We start from the raw sequence: 17,207 nt of genomic DNA, 5'->3' as shown, positions 1-17,207 counted from the left end.
CAGGGTTTTCTTTAGCCTAAACCCTAATACATCCTGGCAGCTTTTGATCTACCCTGCAGGGGAAATCCCCGAACTCTTGGTGCACTCCCTTCATCCTTGTTCTTCAGGCAAAAAAATCCTGATGGAGAAGCCTGTGGGAAGGCGTGGGCAGCTCGGTGGCACAGCGGTGTTAAACAAGGCTCCCACCCGACGTGGCTGGAACAAAACAGGGTCCTGATGAGCGAGCTTGGAGGGGACAGGGACACTCCCAGGCTGCGGGAGATCTGCTGTGCAGCAGGTGCTCCAGGAGCCAGCCCTGCTCACCCAAATTCCCCTGCATGAAAAACATCGCTTATCTCAGCTCTGCCGCTGCCTGCCCTGGGTGAAATGCTCGCCTTCCCTTCTGCTCGTGGAGCAATGCCGCCCTGCCATCTGCTGGTGGAATCCTAAAGCCGAGCAGGAGAAACCCTAAACCGGGGGCAGCATTTGGTGGAAAACCTGCCATCTGTGCTGGGAACTGGGTGATCTTCCAGGGTGACATCAACGACCGAGGCACAGCTCGGACACACGGAGGCACAGCAGCTTGGGAAGCCTCTGCATGACGGATGGGTCACCCAGCAGCACCATCCATGGGCACGGATTGGCCAGATAAAGCCATTAGCAGATGTCCCCTCTGCTCCAGGCGCTGCTGGAGGTCCTGAGAGGGCCAGCTGGGAGGGTCTCAGGTATCGCTGGGCACCAGGAGCAGCTGCACTCGTGTGTTGAGGGCACCAGGAGCAGCGGGGCCCCTGGGGCAGTTTGGTGCCCTCAGCCTGTTATTCTGCGTGAAAAGCATCGAGCAGGACACAGGACTGTGGCTGTCTGCACCGAGTCCCCTGGGAGGGAGCACAAATGTCACAAAATATGTTCCAAATCAGAGCCACAGCGGCTGCTGCAGCCAAAGGGCGTTTTATGCGGAAACACGCTCTTTGAGCTGGGCTGTGTTTTGACTTTAGCTGTCAAAGCAGGAGCTGAACGCTTCCACAGCGACATGCTTGTGTCGTGTCCCTGGTTTCCCAGCGGAGGAGGTGCCAGCTGTGAGGGACCAAGCACAAAACAGTGGCAGGTGTGACCCACCAGTGCGGCCTCATAGCACCGTCAGCTGTTGGGAGAAGGATGAGACCAGGAGGAGGAGGATTTGTGTCATTCGTGTTTTTCAAGAGAGAAAATATTGCAAATCACTACAATTTGCTTTGCTATTTTTACCTTTTTTTCTCCTACTCTTGATTATTCCACTGTAGTGGGAGATTATTCCACTGAAGGGGAAGATATCATATCCCATTTTTATGATAATGTTGTATCCCACTTTTAAAGCAAATTAAAGGCAATTTAACAATTGAAAAGCCACAATGCCCAGCTAACAGACTATCTTAGTCCCCCTTAACAGAACAGCCATGGAGCCTGAAGGTCACTGATGAATCACTGAATCCTGCACTGCCGTGTCCTCACGCTCCGCTGAAGATGCTGGAAATAGATAATTACGGATCTCCCCGGAGCTGATCTCGTGAGCCTGAAGCAGCAGAGGGGGGTGAATCCCTCTCCCATTCCAGCAGCTTTCTGCTGGGAAGAAGGACTGACAGCTCGCTTCCATGGGGAGCCATCGGGACCCTTGGTCCCGCTCCAGGGCAGCCCGTGACGGGAGCTGGCACAGCGCCGGGGCTGCCGCGGGAATTCGCGCTTATTTGGGGAAAAATGATGCTCTGAAGAGGAGGAGGAGGTTGTGGGAACAGCTCCAGCTCTGACCGCTCCTCATCCCGCTGCCAGCGACACCTCCCAAACCAGAGCTCGGAGCAGTGAGAAGAAAAATCCCAGAGGAATTGTTCACTCTCCTGGTGCATTCCTCTGCTCCTTGCCCCGTCCCAGCCCCATGGCCCTGCTCTCCCCAGGAGGCTTTCCTGGATTTTTTGGGTTTTACTGAGCTGCCCTGTGAGACATCTGCACACGTAGGATGGGCTGGGAGGGGAAACAACCCCACAAACTCTTCTGGGGTTTGTTGCTGTGGATCCATCTCTCTGCCACAGGGGATTGTTTGTCCCTAAATCTGTTGAGGTCGAAGTTGTGTTTTAGCCTATGGCTGTTGCTCCATGTTGGCAACACTGAACAGTCTGGCACATTCCTCTGACACCCCTTGGGGATATTTTATAGATTTATGGGATCTCCTCTCAGCCTTCCCTCCTCCAGGCCCAGCTCCCACAGCCTCCCGTCATGAGGGGAGGGCCAATCTTCGCGACCTCTGCCGGACCCCCTTCCAGCATCTCCTTTCCTTTATTATCCTACATCTAACTAGGCAAGTGACACAAATCCCAACAAAGATTGACTTTAATCGTTGTTGCAAACAACGATTTTAACTTTTAATCACTCCCAGCGCCGCCCGTTCTCCCCGAAATGGCGGGAGCCGGTCGCGTCCTCCCGCCCGCTGCGCGGCGCTGCGTGCGGCGCGGGTTTATTTATAATACCTTTAGGCAGTCTGGCCGAGCCAGTTTTAAAAGAGGGAGTTTTATTAGAGCTGTATTTATTTATTTCGTTTTTTTTGTTTCCTCAGAAAACCAACGGGCCGCCGCCGTGCAGAATCGAAGCGAAAGATAAGAGACGTCGGGGTTTTAGGAGGTTTTTGCCGTAAAGCGCTCGGGAGCCGGCGTGTGAATTTCGGCGTCTTCTCCGATCCCTGCTCTCCAGGAGGTTTAACTTTGGGGTGTTTTTGCTGGTTTTTTTCAAGCTTGCACAACCCTCTCAGCTGCTCTGTCCTGGTGCCAGCTCCCCCTCCCTTGTCCCAAGCTTCTCCCGGCCGCAGCTTAGGCTTTAATTAAGAGTTTGAGTGTTCCCCCAGAATTAATATTTATAAGAAGCTTGACTTGAGACCCCCCCCGAGTGCAAAACCGCCGAGGTTGAGAGCGCCGAGGGGAAGATGAACACGGCCGCCAGCAGTTACCCCATGGCCTCGCTGTACGTGGGGGACCTGCACCCCGATATCACCGAGGCCATGCTCTACGAGAAGTTCAGCCCGGCTGGCCCCGTGCTGTCCATTCGGGTCTGCAGGGACATGATCACCCGCCGCTCCCTGGGCTACGCCTACGTCAACTTCCAGCAGCCCGCAGATGGTAAGTGACAATTGCGGCCACATCCATGCTTTCACCCCCCCCACACCTCATTTTTCCCCGTTTTCTCCCACTAATTCACGTGCTGCCGATCACAACGTTACAGGGCGAGTCGTCTCTTCCGGGTGATTGCAGCTGGAGTATTTTTTACTGCTTGGTGTCTACAGAATGCTCTGCAAAATGCACTTCTCACTAACATCTCTAATATTAGACGGGCCTGTTTCTTGCACTGATAGTAAATTTCAGAGATTGGTGTTTTTTCCTCTCACCCCGTGGTGTTTCCCTTCATTTTGGGGTAGTTTGGGGCTGTTTCTGTGGGGATTTGTGCAGCCAGTCCTAGCAGGGAAAGTTCAGAGTAGGCTGAGTGCTCAGTTAGGTGACTGATCTGTGGCTGCTCCACACACTCCCAGTTTAATAAATTTCATATCTCCTGTTGTTCGAGCAGCTGGATGTGCCTCCCAGTTGGGAAGTGGCGTTCTTGCTTTAAAGTGAAATAAAACGCTTTGCTCAGTGCGTGGAGAACCAGCTTGTCTCATGTGCAGCAGCCACATTTGCTTTGCTCTTGCCAGACTCCCTTTTTTTCACACTTTGCTTCCTGCTCAAAGCCAGGTGTTGCGGAGCTGAAGCAGCACATGAAAGATGGGACAGGAGAGGTCATTTTGGAACACGTCTTTTCTGGAAGGAAAATGGGTCAGCGTTTTCTGCCCCACTTTTCAGAGCTCTGCCTGCTGACTGCTGCAAGTTTCTTGCTCCGTGCTGGGGTTTAACAGCATCTCTGTGTGACAGAGGCATCCAAGCAGAGAGAGAAGAGTGATCTTTTCCCTCGAGTTCAGAGCCAGTTTACCACAGCACAGATTTCAGCAAGAAGTAAACTTTACTTTACATTTTTGCAGCGCTTCCATCCTGTCCCAGGGCGGTTCCTTGTGATGCCGTTTCCTTGGACTGGTCTGGCTGAGTACTTTTGATCCTTTCCCTTGTCATGCTGATTAAAAGCTGACTTGCACCCCGCTGCATAATTTCCCATTCATGGCACAAAAATGCCTTTGTTTTTGGGCAGTGTATTTGTGTTTTAAAGATTCTCAGTGAGAAGGAAGGAACCTGAGAGCCTCTGTGTGTGCTCCTGCCCTGAGTGCCTCTTTTGGAAGCACCTTGGTACATTTATGTCCTGAACAAATTTATCCCAGCTCGCCTTCCTTCCCTAGGCTCTGATCTCCTTTTGCAGGATCAGAGAAATAAAAACAAGCAGCAGAAACAAAGCCAGGAAGGAGCTCCGGCATGGATTAGATAAATTTTGGGGAGATGGGCAGCAGAAGTGTAGATGAAGCTCTCTCAAAGCAGAGAAGAGTGATCTCAGAAGGGATCAACGGCTGGTCCCATGTGCTTTAGCAGAAGCATTCTGCACCTCGTACAAATGGGGGCCTTCCCGATGTATTCCAAGGTAATCTTTTATGGCAATAAATAGGCAGGAATTTAGGGGGAGGTTGCACCATTCTGGGCTGCTGGGGAGGCAGCAGACATTTTAGGAAGCTCCTGGGCTTCAAGTGATACTTGGAGCAAGTCGGTGGTGTCTTGTTACTGGTAGGTCTTAGAAGGTCAAGTGGTTTAAACCTAATGATTGAGTGAATATTGGGACAGGGAAATGGTCAAACTCCTCCTGCCCTCATGGAGAGATGTGAATTTTTGAATTTCTGCTGTCAAACTGCAGCGTGTGTTACCCTGCATAAATAAAAAACCCAGCTGCTGCCTTCCGTGTAATGCAGCAGGGCAGATAGTTTGGAAGAGGGTTGTGGTCTCTCCAAAACAAACTTGGCTATAAAGAATCTAATTCTTGTTGTAAAATGCAGAAATTTGGACTTTTTTCAAGGTGGCACTTGCCTCCATGAGGCTTCCTGAGAGGAGGAGGGATTCTGTGTTTTCTTCCAGGAATGCATAATCAGAAATGCACTTGGCTTCATCCCACTAAATCTGAGAAAAGCTGAGAGGAGCACTGGAGGAATCTGGTTGGATTTATGGTTGAGAGTAGGTGCTTACAGTAATCAGGAGGTTTTGTGCTCTGCAGACTTGTGGATACCTGGTGTGTTTGAACTGGTAATAGGTGTTAAAAAGGTTGATAAATGGTAGTTTGCATTTCCCTGGCACCTTTTGTGGAAGGGTGGGGGCTTTGTAAATCTGAAGAAAGCAATGTTTTAACTTCCTTTTGGTGTGTTCTAAAGCAGGACTGTGGCCCTGTGTCCACAGAGCAAATCCAGCAGTCACAACTCTTCCCCATTTCAGGGCTACAAGGAGCTCGCTGTCACATCTTAAGCGTGCTCTGCACTTCCAGGTTCCTGTGTCCAAGCTGGGCCAGAACTTGTGCTTTTCTTTACAGTTTAAGTGCTGGAGTGATGCTGGGCAGGCATTGTCTAGCTGGCAGTAGTCTGCTGCAGAGAGGTTATTTTTAGGGAAAATGAGCTCTGCTGGTTTTGGTTGCAGTTCCTTGCTGTAGTAACCAGGGAGTGCTGAATTCTGGGCCTGCCATCCTGTGATAGGCAGGGTAAGGAAACACTTCAAAGTTCTGGCCACTTCAGGCTCAGCAGTGGTTGGTAATATTTATTCTTTTTGACTGTGCAGAAGGGAAAGAAAACAAGCTCAACAAACAATCTGAATTTCTCTTTTCATGTGTTCCATGCAATTGAATTCCAGACATTGACAGTTCCAAAAATACAGCTCAAGGTAATGAAGCAGAGAAACTTCAGTTTGGCTGCAGAGATAAGGTGTTCTGAAAGTGCAGGAAAAACAGAATATTTCCCAAGCTAAGGAGGATCCGGGGCTGGAAATAGATACGTGTTTCTGTAGGAAAGTACAGATAAACTTGTTTGTTCTCCTCCTTGAAGACAGTGTAAAGGAGGAGCTGCGTAAGGCAAATTGTGGAGTTAAAAGGGAAGAGTTGGTACTGCCACAAGTTTCATCATTTTGTTGTAACCTCAGTGACTGAAGAACTTAAATCTTTTGAATATGCCCCATGTCTTTTTTAAAAAAAAATAAGTGGCTGAATTTGTTCTGTGTGCTTTCTTTGTCAGGACTCTTTTGCTCAGTGACCTGAGAGCCAAGAGGTTTGGGGAGCATAAAACTCCTTGTGTGGAATTTCTCCTGGGTGAATCTTGGGGTGTCAGGTTGGTTATTGATCTTCATGCTGATCAACCACAGCCACTAATTCCAGCATTGTGTAACTCTGCAAGGGAGGTTAATTGCTCTTGAGGCCTGAGGCAAACTACACTGAATGTTCAGGTGCTCTCCCTGTCCAGAAAGGGAATGAAAAGCCAGCCTGAAAGGGACTGTGAGTGTGTTTTATGTTCTGTATGAGCTGCAGTTGAGTCTGCTGGAAGGATGACAGGAACCAGTGGGAGAGAAACAGATACAGGAACTGAAATGGCTGAAGCTTTGTGGCTTAAATAGAAGAAAATGAGAAGGTGTTTGCTCAGATGAAGGAAGTGAATCAGATGTGCTTGGTGTGAGTCATTCACAGAGCTCTTGCAGATCCTTTGCAGGTTTTCTGAGGTCCTGGTGTAGAGGGGTTGCATCTCCACCTGTGGGTGTGTCCCAGATCCCTTGGGGAATCCTTGTAGGGCTTTCACTGCTCACCAGAAGCGTCTGGGTGTAATAATAGAGTGGAACAGTAGCAACCTGTTGAAAGAGCAGTGCAATAGTATCTGCTCAGGGAGCCTGGGAGAGCCACGAGGAACTTCCTAACTTCTCTGGAGCTGTGGAGCCTTCATGCTCCCCCTGCTTCCAGCCATGCTTGATCTGCTGTCACCTTCCAGCAGGAGCCTGCTCCTGCTGCAAATGGCATTATCCACCCAGGTTGTGCCCCTGCCAGCACATGCTTCTGCAGGACTCTGCCTGCTATAAATAAACACTGCCAAATTTGACGAGCTGCACCTCGGCTGCCTGCTGAGCTGCCTCCACCAGGAAAGGACTGCAGGAAGAACCTGGCTTGCATGGCCTTGGAGCAGCAGCTGAGGAATCATTTTAGCCTGGCAGTTAATTGCATTTAACACCTTGGTCTGAGCAGAGCTGTTGGAGTCCTTAAATTATATTTTTTTCAAGCTGAGCTTCTTTCCAACTTTGTGTGGGGAGGACAGTGATGGTCCCACTTTAATTTAAAAAGCAGCAAGAACAAAAAGAACACATTTCAAAGCACATGAAAAATTCTGAGAAACTTCCGTGCAGTGGTGGAGGCTGGCATTGGGGGTAGGGAGAGCAGGTTTGGTGGGCAGTATTCCTCTGGAATTCCTGGAGGTACTTTTGGGACATGCTGAGTAGTTCATCAGGCTGCACGAGCCAAGTCACGTGCAAGGTGTTCAGGTTGGTTTTTTCCTTGAATTTTCTGCTCCTAAAATCTAATCAGCAAATACCACAGGGTGAAGGTGGCCTGGGAGAACTGAGCCAAACAAATTTGGAAAGCTTGGGTTCTGCCCTGTTAATTTTCCTTGATTTTAATACATGTCTTTCCATCTCTTTGCCTGCTCCATGCTGAGAATTAAGACTTTCTTTCTTCTCTGCTTGCTCCATGCTGGGAGTGTTTTTCTGGCACAGAACAGTGCAAGCATCTCAATTTTATGAACAAGATCCTGATGTGTGTACGTAATGATCCTTTTAATACCCCAGTAGGCAGCAGAAATAGCCTCGTGGAGGGGGGTTCAGTGCAGCTTAGAATGACAGTGCTGGGTTTGAGAGCTTGGATAAACACTTCCCTGTTAATCAGATGGGGTGTACAGACTTTTCCCCCCCAGAATTTTCTCAGCTCTCTTGTCATCTTTAGCTTGAGCAACTTGGGAGTCATTTTTTGGCCACATAAGTTCTGTAGAGGCTGACTCATGTCCTCACAGGCAGCCATGTGTTCGTGCACATTTTCCCTGACCTGACAGGGAGATGATCCTTCTCTCTGAATAGAAATGAGGATGGGGAGATGTGAGCTTCATGAAAAGCAAAACAGCCACACAGTCACTAAATTTACTTTTTTTTTTTTTTTTTTTTTTTTTTTTTACCAGAGTTTCCTGTTTTTTCTTTCCTTTTCTGGGTGGAGTAATTCACCTTTAACATAATTCAGAATATGGCTAATAAACCAGGCATTTTGATATCAGCTTTGCTGAAGTGCTGAATATATTGCTATAATGTAAATTTAAAGTGTGTGAAACCTTTTATATACTTAGTGACTGTACTGCAAAGACCTCCCTTGAAACATTGAGCTAAAAGTCATTGATCACCTCTGATGATACCCAAATGTCTCCATGAGCTGAGTAAAATTCAGAAAAGAGAATCACCCACCCACTGGAAACCTTTATTTTCTAACCAACCACAGCAAATCTGTTCTTGGCTTCTCTTGCAGCTGAGCGAGCTCTCGATACCATGAATTTTGATGTGATCAAAGGGAAACCCATTCGCATCATGTGGTCTCAGAGGGACCCTTCCCTGAGGAAGTCGGGGGTTGGCAATGTCTTCATCAAGAACCTGGACAAATCCATTGATAACAAGGCACTTTACGACACATTCTCAGCGTTTGGAAACATTTTGTCCTGCAAGGTGAGGTGTGGTTACATTGTCCAGTTCTTTTAGGGTGGGGACGTGATCAGAGGTTTGAGTGTAGGTGGTGAAAGGGACACTTCTTGTCGAGTGTAAGGAGCAGAATCACAGAATGTTCCGAGTTGGGACACACAAGGCTCATCCAGTCCACCTCTTTAAATGAACGGTGCCTGCAGGGATCAAACCTGTGACCTTGGTGTTAAAACAGAATCTCTGAAAGGCAGAGTTGACCAAAAGCTGAAATGACATCAGATTTGGTCATGAAGTGCAGCAATGTGACACAGAGATGGGGCTGACCCTTGGCAGTGACACGTTTCCACCCGCTGGCCCGCGGCAGAGGAGGGACGCTGACAGCTGCCTTGCTCCCTGTCCTGCAGGTGGTGTGTGATGAGAATGGCTCTAAGGGCTACGCCTTTGTGCACTTTGAGACCCAGGATGCTGCAGATAGGGCCATCGAGAAGATGAACGGCATGCTGCTCAACGACCGCAAAGTGTGAGTGTCGCAGGCGGCAGCAGCAGCGCTCACATGCTCCGGGATGCATCTCGGTATTAACAGGGACACACAAGGCACTGGTTCTCCTGGCCCGAGCCTTGGCCTGCTACCTCTCCACTCCAGGGCTGGTGAGTGACCCTGCCCAAGCCATGGCCTGCTCCCCCTCCATTCCAGGACTGGTGGGTTTCCCTGACCGAGCCTTGATTTGCCGCCTCTCTGGTGGTGCTGTGTTCGACGGTTCCAGGATGAGGGAACCTTCATCATCTCGACTCCATGTTTTATTATATCCTGATATATATTATATTAAAAATGCTGTACCAAAAATAATAGAGAGAAAGGATTCATCAGAAGGCTAAAAAGGAAAGGAATGGAATCAATAACAAAATCTTGTGACTGCTCAGGGAGTCCACACAACTGGACCATGATTGTTTCTACTTAATGACCAATCACATGGACCAATCAAAGATGCACCTGTTGCATTCCACAGCAGCAGATAACTTATTATTTTTCTTTTCCTCTGAGGCTTCTCAGCTTCTCAGGAGAAAAATCCTGGGTGAAGGGATTTTTCATGAAAATATCATGGTGACAGGCTGGGGTGGGTTCTGTCTGGGGCCAATGGGACTCCTTGGCCAGCCACAGCACAGGTGATTTTTCTGGTTGGTCTGTGGCCTGTTTGTTGTCCTCTGCTGTCACCCTTTCTTGTCCCCATTCCCAGCTCCTACTGCACACTCATTTTTTTTGCCTCGCTGCAAGTCACACGTTATTTTTTTGCTTTGAAACCGATCTGTTTATTGGGATTTTCATTTTTTTTGTCTTACAGGTTTGTCGGGAGATTCAAGTCTCGTAAAGAGAGGGAGGCTGAGCTGGGAGCCAAGGCAAAGGAATTCACCAATGTCTATATTAAAAACTTCGGGGATGACATGGATGATGAAAGACTAAAAGAGCTCTTTGGCAAATATGGTAAATACAGAAATAGTTTTATTGAGGCTGTGAATTTCATGAAATGTGGTAGTCTGAGTGCTGTTGTATAGTCCCTACCTAGGTCACTTTAAGGCTGAGGACATGAGCTATTACATGGAATTTAATAATCTTGAAATACTTTTGATATTTTACTAACCCTGTCCCTTGGTAACAGGTAAAACTCTGAGTGTTAAAGTGATGACAGACCCTACTGGAAAATCCAAAGGCTTTGGCTTTGTAAGCTTTGAAAAGCATGAAGAGGCCAACAAGGTATGACCAACTTTTAAGTTGCTTAGATAACTTGAGAGAAGAAAAAACTTGGTTTATCTTGGGAGCCTGTTTCTGAAATGGAAGAAAATTCTGCCTTGGGCATGACCTCCTCTAGATGTGGGAACTTGGAAACCTTTTGCACCTTAATAGCTTGACATTCAAGGGTAACTTGGCATCTCTCCAGTTTCCTAGATGCACACAGTGGTATAATCAAGAATGTTAATTGCTGAAGAAATACTACAGTGCAGGGCTGAAGGAGGAGGAGGGCACCTAGAGTGAGAACATTGCTCAAAAATGGTCTTTTCTAAGCAGAATGCTTGTTAAAATGTAGTTTTAATTGCAATAAAGAGTGGGGATTAATTTCTGATTTAGTTCAGCACTTGGTGGTGTGTCAGCTTGATCTGTGTGATAACTTCAGCTTGTCTTTAATGAGCCTGTTGTTAACAGGAAGAGTGCAAAGGTAACATGCAAACTGATTTATTGAGTGGCAGGCAGTGTCAGCTCTGGGCAGTCCTCTCTGACAGGATCAGGGCTGTCCTGCTGCAGCAGCTGAGAGTTTCCTCTTGAACCCTCTGTGCAGGCAGTGGAAGAAATGAACGGGAAGGACATCAATGGCAAAATGCTCTTTGTGGGCAGGGCACAGAAGAAGGCTGAGCGCCAGGCAGAGCTGAAAAGAAGGTTTGAACAGCTAAAACAAGAGAGACTCAGCAGGTACCAGGTGAATAATCTGTTTCTTTGCTCAATTTAAGCACTCCTTCTGGTCAGTTGAAGGAATTGCCAGAGCAGTTATTATCCTGGTTTAAAACACAGAGGTGTCTCCATGATATTTGGTGGCAGAGGGGGCATCAGGGCTTAGTCTTGGTACTGAAAGTGTTTAGGAGGATGTGAGACAACAGGCATGAAGTCTCCTTGACTTTCAGATGGGGATCCCTGGAGGGATGGGAAGAGACAGCACAGCTCTGCACTGCTCTCTGTAATTTGTGGCAGAACTGGGTCGTGTCAGAGGTGGCATCTGAAACTCCCCCACTCCCTGAGGTGCAGTGCTGGACTGGGGACATGTGGTGATGCCACAGGAAGGCAGAGGAAATCCAGACAAGCTCCCTTTCAGCACAGTGGGACTTGTCTCTACGCCTTTGCAACATTTATCACCTTCAGCTTTGGGTGGTGTGGAGGGAACAGGATGCTAAATTAAGAGTTTTCAGATAAATTACAGCTCTGGCAGATGGGTAACAGTTGATGTGCTTAAGAATTTATTTTTTTTAATGTTGTGAATGTCATACTGTTCTTTCCCTTTCCAGGGTGTTAACCTGTACATTAAAAACCTAGATGACACTATAGATGATGAAAAACTCAGGAAAGAGTTCTCACCTTTTGGGTCTATAACAAGTGCCAAGGTACTGTGGGATTTGGGGGTTGCCTGGATTTTAAAGCCTGAAGGAGGAGTTGTTGTCTGACATGGGATTAAAGGGCTGTGGCTGTTGTGATTCTGAAAACACCTTGGCTAGTAAATGGTGGGATTGTACTGAAAACTTCATTCCCTTACCCAAAGGGGAGGAAGGAAGTGGCAAACATGCTTGCTTGAGGTGGCAAGCATGAAATGACACTTTCCTCTGTGCATTTAGGACTGCACCAAATCTTTCCCATTCCTTCCTGTGCAGTGTGGGCCTGGGGACACATGGTGCTGACAGCAACGCAGAGCAAATCCAGACAGGTGGCTCTTCATGAGAACCTGTCTCTACACCTCTGCAACAAGTGACGTGCTACCTAAAACCTAAAAAACCAGATTCTTCAGCTCAGTTGTACTGGTGCTCCATTAGCAATTGATCTTTGCTGCAGGTGATGCTGGAAGATGGACGGAGCAAAGGGTTTGGCTTTGTCTGCTTTTCCTCTCCAGAGGAGGCCACCAAAGCTGTGACGGAGATGAACGGGCGCATCGTGGGCTCCAAGCCCCTCTATGTGGCACTGGCCCAGAGGAAGGAGGAGAGGAAGGCCCATCTCACCAACCAGTACATGCAGCGCATCGCTGGCATGAGGGCCTTGCCTGCCAACACCATCATCAACCAGTTCCAGCCCGCTGCTGGCGGGTATTTCATGCCTGCTGTGCCTCAGGTGAGCTCCCGTGGGGTTTTTAACCTGTGTTCATCTCACTGAGCCTTTCTCGTGCCTGTAAGCAACAACTCCTAATGAGGGGTGCAGCAGTGGAGTTAATTCTGTGACTTGCCAGCTGCCTGTTCTCTTAATCCCACCTGAGTGTTGGGTCCTGGCAACGGCTGCCAAAACACGTTGTAAACAATGTTTGTGATGCACTTGGATGTTGCCTCTGAGCTTATCTGATCTTCCTCCAGGCTCAGAGCAGACCCACTTACTATGCACCCAACCAAATGACACAGATGAGACCCAACCCACGATGGCAGCAAGGAGGGAGACCTCAAGGTGAGAGTGCCAGAGGCAGTTTTGCTTGTAGAACCCTTTGGGAGCTGCACTTCCCAACAGGAACAATTCCTGCTTTCCTTTCTGGGAATGGTCCCGTGCGGGGCCAGGAGCTGGACTCTGATCCTTGCGTGTCCCTTCCAGCTCAGCATTTTCCATGATGCTCTGATTGTGCCCCTGTAGCTGACTGTCCTGCCTTGCCAGCTGGCTCCCTGCTGAGGCTTTCTCCTCCTTGCCCCCCTCAGGCTTCCAGGGAATGCCGAGCGCCATGCGGCAGTCGGGGCCCCGGCCCGCCCTGCGCCACCTGGCCCCCGCCAGCGCCCCGGCCTCCCGGGGCCTCCCCGCTGCTGCCCAGAGAGTTGGTAAGCTGGGGGCTCCTCCTGGCCTTTCCCCCCCTCTGGGAAGGGAGGAGGATGCTGTGGAAACTTCTCCCAAAGATCTGGGATGTCTGTGAAGGGCAGAGCCAGCACGTGCTGCTGTCCTGCTCCTCGCTCTGCGGGTCGGGGGGCACTCGGTGCTACAGCATGGCAGTGGAAATCCAGATGGGTTCTCTGCTGGTTTGGGACTTGTCTCTACACCCCTGCGACACCACCCAAAAATCTCTGTAGCTAATGGGTTTTGCTTTCAGAGCAAATTGGTTTTTTTTTCCCAGTGATCAGCTGTAAAACAAAAAGTGGAATTTAGGGATTGGTTCTAGGGAGAGCAGCCCCTTCCTGAGTAGCCAGCTTCACTGTCTAAAGCAGTAATACCATGCAGAGCAAAGTCTGAATTAAAACCAGACATCCCAACTTGTTAGCATGTTGCTGCAGGTGTTTATCACAGTGTTCTCCTTCCTTTGCAGGTGTTGGCACAGCAGCACAGAATTTGGCTCCCCGTCCTCCTGTAGCTGCCCCTGCTCCCAGGGCTGTCCCTCCTTACAAATATGCCTCAAGTGTCCGCAGCCCACACCCAGGTGTCCAGCCTCTGCAGGTACCAGTGGGGCTGGGCTGGGAAGTCCCTGCAGTTTCACATACAACTAAAGTATTTTTATAGAAACTTCAAGCTCCTTTTATGACCCAGACAATCCTAACTTGGAATTTAAAAACCTGGCAGGGCCACCCTGGTTGGTTTATCTGTCTTGTACTCACAAGCCCTTTTGTAGCCAGACTGGCTCTAAGGATATTTTTCTTGGTTCTTTGTTCCCATTTTGAAACCATTTAAGTCACTCTCCTCTTTGTCAAGTTCTCACTGGGGTGTCATTGAAAGAAGGAGCACCATCTACACCTGGCTTTCTCAACATCTCATGATGTTTGATCCAGGTTTTGTAGGATACTTATGGTGTTCCTGTGTGACATTCCAGGGTTTTGAGCTCAAGACTTGCAGGGAGTGTTTGTGAACCAAGGACACCTTACCTGCCCTTCTCTGAAGCTGAGGTGTTCTGTAGGCTTGACAAAGATTGTGTTTTAGGAGGGAACATCTTAGAAATGTCTAAATGTGAAAAATCAGCCTCATCCTTATTTCAGAACCCCTGTCTGCCCTTTTCAGGCACCTCAGCCTGCAGTGCATGTGCAGGGCCAGGAGCCCCTGACAGCCTCCATGCTGGCTGCTGCCCCTCCCCAGGAGCAGAAACAGATGCTGGGTGAGTAAAACCCCACTGCTCACCCATCATTTTTCATCCCCTCAGCTTTCAAAGACCCAAACTCATCCACCTGAACTCCTTTTTCTCCCTCAGGAGAACGTTTGTTCCCTCTGATCCAAGCTATGCACCCCAGCCTGGCTGGGAAGATCACAGGAATGCTGCTAGAGATTGACAACTCAGAGCTGCTGCACATGCTGGAATCCCCAGAGTCCCTCCGCTCCAAGGTGAGCTGCTGTGTCCTTTTTTCCTCTGGAGAGGGCTTCTGAGCAGGGAGAAAATCTCACTGATTTGTGTCCCCAGGTGGAGGAGGCCGTGGCAGTGCTGCAGGCTCACCAAGCCAAGAAAGAAGCTGCCCAGAAAGTGGGAGTGGTTGCTGCTACCTCTTGAACCAGGATGACTGGTGAGTGTCTCAGTCCTCAGCTTCAGTGAAAAGCTTCCAGAATCAGTAAATAAAGCAGTTGTTGGTGAACAATTCGTGTGGGTCTGTCACCAGCACTTAGCTGATTGCAGTCCACTCTTCAACAAAAAGCTCCAATGTAGTTTCTCCCAGCAGAATGCTTGTGTAGAAGTTAAGAAATATTCATTCTGATGCTTATCTAAGGGATCTAAAGATGTTGAAGTCCCTGAGCTGTTCCTTGGAGCTGACATGCTGGGGATGAGTCTTGTGGAACTGCTAATCTGGGAAATAGCCACCAGGAGCTCTGGTGATTGAGGCTGAACAGGCTCTTAGTGCCCATTCCTTACCCTGGAAACCTCCTGCCTTCAGGGTATAATAAATGTTGGAAATGTTTCACTGGATAGGTCTGTCCACACAAGTGTTTGGGTTTAATTTGTGAATAAGGATTTGGATTCTTGGAGTGCCTCTTCCTGTTGCTCGTGATGCATTTTTCTGTCTGGAATTGCCATCTCCAGGACTTTCTGTGCTGCTGTTTGTGATCAGATGTCACAACTCAAGCTGGTGATGAATTCTTACTTTCACTGGGTGGTCTAGCAAAGAATTTGAGTTTCTTGTGGATAATCACAATTTCTGATTATCTCACCACCACGAGCAGCTTCTCTGTACCTTCCCAATTAGATTGGAATCCTTATTCCTTGGAATGCTGCAGTATTCCCTGTCCTGGAGCAGGGATGCTGTGAATGACTTCTCTCCCTTTTTCTCCTCTAGGATACAAAGAAGCCAAATAGCCCCTTCCTAGACATCAGCTCAAGATGTTTGAAGATCCTTCACTGTCCTGCAGATCTGAAGGCCATGCATTGTGTCACATAGTTATATTGCATTTTGTAAATTAATCTTAAAGATCTTATTTAAAAAGCCAACTCTGAAGCTCGAGGTTTCCAAAACCAGAATCTGGGGGGTTTGCAAGCTTTTCCTTTGCCAGAACAGAGCTGCCCCCTGTGTCTTCTGAAGAGGACGTTGAGGATTTTAGGCTGGAAGTATTTTTGTGAGTTTGTGTTTAATTGAACAATCCAGTTTGGAAAGTTTGGGAAACATTTATCAATAAAGGAATAAACTTGCCCTGTGTTTGTCATCATTTCTCTTTGTTGGATAAATAAATGTGGTGTGGCTTTGTGAAATTAAACTGATGGCAGTTATTGGGGGGGTGAATACATTAAACGGGGCTTTGGCTTATTCTGCGTGCTAATTTTGGATAATGAGTACTTAAAGTCATGCCTGGGGCAGTGTCTGAAGGGATGAGGGCTGTAAACAGTGATCTGAGAAGGGCTGGGGAGGCCTTTTCAAGTGAAGGGTTTGGGCTGGTCTTTGTTTATATTTCTGCATTTTCAGTTTTTGGTGGTCCTGCTGCTATTTTATACCCCAAAGGTGGCCGAATTGTGGCACTGAGGTCAAAAATCCTTTGCCAACTTCCTTTGGCTGATCCTTTGGGCTAAAAACCATTACTCAGCTAAGCACAGAGCACACACCAAGCCGGGCACAGTCCTCCCCACTCAAAGCTCAAACCTGGAGCTGAACGCGCCCGTCCCGCCGGGGCTCGGAGCTTTGGAGAAGCCTGGGATGGGCTGGGAGGGATTCAGAAAGTCTGGAAGGGGCTGGGAGGGTTGCACAAAGCCTGACACAGGCTGGAAGGGACTCAGAAAGGCTGGAAGGGATGCAGAAAGCACGGACGGGCTGGAAGGGATGCAGAAAGCCTGGAAGGGGCTGGGAGGGATGCAGAAAGTCTGGAAGGGGCTGGGAGGGATGCACAAAGCCTGGAAGGGGATGCAGAAAGTCTGGGACGGGCTGGAAGGGATGCAGAAAGCCTGACACAGGCTGGAAGGGACTCAGAAAGGCTGGGAAGGGATGCACAAAGCCTGGGATGGGCTGGAAGGGATGCAGAATTCCTGGGACGGGCTGGAAGGGATGCACAGAGCCTGGGACGGGCTGGAAGGGATGCACAGAGCCTGGGACGGGCTGGAAGGGATGCACAGAGCCTGGGACGGGCTGGAAGGGATGCACAGAGCCTGGGACGGGCTGGAAGGGATGCACAGAGCCTGGGACGGGCTGGAAGGGATGCACAGAGCCTGGGACGGGCTGGAAGGGATGCACAGAGCCTGGGACGGGCTGGAAGGGATGCACAGAGCCTGGGACGGGCTGGAAGGGATGCACAGAGCCTGGGACGGGCTGGAAGGGATGCACAGAGCCTGGGACGGGCTGGAAGGGATGCACAGAGCACGGACGGGCTGGAAGGGATGCACAAAGCCTGGGATGGGCTGGAAGGGATGCACAAAGCCTGGAAGGGATGCACAGAGCCTGGGACGGGCT

General features: G+C 49.1%; 1 protein-coding gene and 3 non-coding genes across 7 annotated transcripts; all 4 read left to right on the top strand.

Moving 5' to 3' along the window:
- The first annotated feature begins 2,487 nt into the window (after positions 1-2,487).
- PABPC4 (poly(A) binding protein cytoplasmic 4) lies at positions 2,488-15,962 on the top strand. 4 transcript variants are annotated; one of them, XM_039733699.1, is made up of 16 exons: positions 2,490-2,697; positions 2,846-3,116; positions 8,482-8,675; positions 9,053-9,168; positions 9,989-10,128; positions 10,304-10,398; positions 10,979-11,116; positions 11,697-11,792; positions 12,235-12,507; positions 12,744-12,831; positions 13,074-13,190; positions 13,670-13,797; positions 14,353-14,446; positions 14,540-14,670; positions 14,747-14,846; positions 15,612-15,962. In XM_039733699.1, exons 2-15 carry the CDS (start codon positions 2,924-2,926, stop codon positions 14,831-14,833), a joined length of 1,890 nt encoding a protein of 629 aa, XP_039589633.1. In that variant the 5' UTR covers positions 2,490-2,697; positions 2,846-2,923; the 3' UTR covers positions 14,834-14,846; positions 15,612-15,962. The 4 variants fall into 4 exon arrangements, with proteins under 4 accessions (XP_039589634.1, XP_039589635.1, XP_039589633.1 ...); XM_039733697.1 differs by having other exon boundaries at positions 2,490-3,116; XM_039733700.1 differs by lacking the exon at positions 13,074-13,190 and having other exon boundaries at positions 2,488-3,116.
- On the top strand, positions 11,407-11,542 carry LOC120513952. The gene has a single exon (XR_005630387.1). It is a non-coding gene; the product is annotated as a small nucleolar RNA SNORA55 (small nucleolar RNA).
- LOC120513951 lies at positions 12,025-12,152 on the top strand. Its single transcript, XR_005630386.1, has one exon. It is a non-coding gene; the product is annotated as a small nucleolar RNA SNORA55 (small nucleolar RNA).
- Positions 13,295-13,419, top strand: LOC120513953. The gene has a single exon (XR_005630388.1). It is a non-coding gene; the product is annotated as a small nucleolar RNA SNORA55 (small nucleolar RNA).
- Positions 15,963-17,207: the final 1,245 nt, after the last annotated feature.

Source organism: Passer montanus, unplaced genomic scaffold, assembly GCF_014805655.1.
Source record: "Passer montanus isolate IOZ18808 unplaced genomic scaffold, ASM1480565v1 scaffold89, whole genome shotgun sequence".
Classification (NCBI taxonomy): domain Eukaryota; kingdom Metazoa; phylum Chordata; class Aves; order Passeriformes; family Passeridae; genus Passer; species Passer montanus.
Note: the sequence above shows the minus strand (reverse complement) of the source record. Positions and strands in the feature narration are given on the sequence as shown.

Excerpts from the sequence above, each read along its gene's own strand:
- PABPC4 (XM_039733701.1), top strand. The coding sequence starts at position 2,924 with ATGAACACGGCCGCCAGCAGTTACCCCATGGCCTCGCTGTACGTGGGG. Across the intron at positions 10,399-10,978 it reads AGCATGAAGAGGCCAACAAG|GCAGTGGAAGAAATGAACGG; the intron begins GTATGACCAACT and ends CCCTCTGTGCAG. Across the intron at positions 14,671-15,611 it reads CAGAGTCCCTCCGCTCCAAG|GATACAAAGAAGCCAAATAG; the intron begins GTGAGCTGCTGT and ends TTTCTCCTCTAG.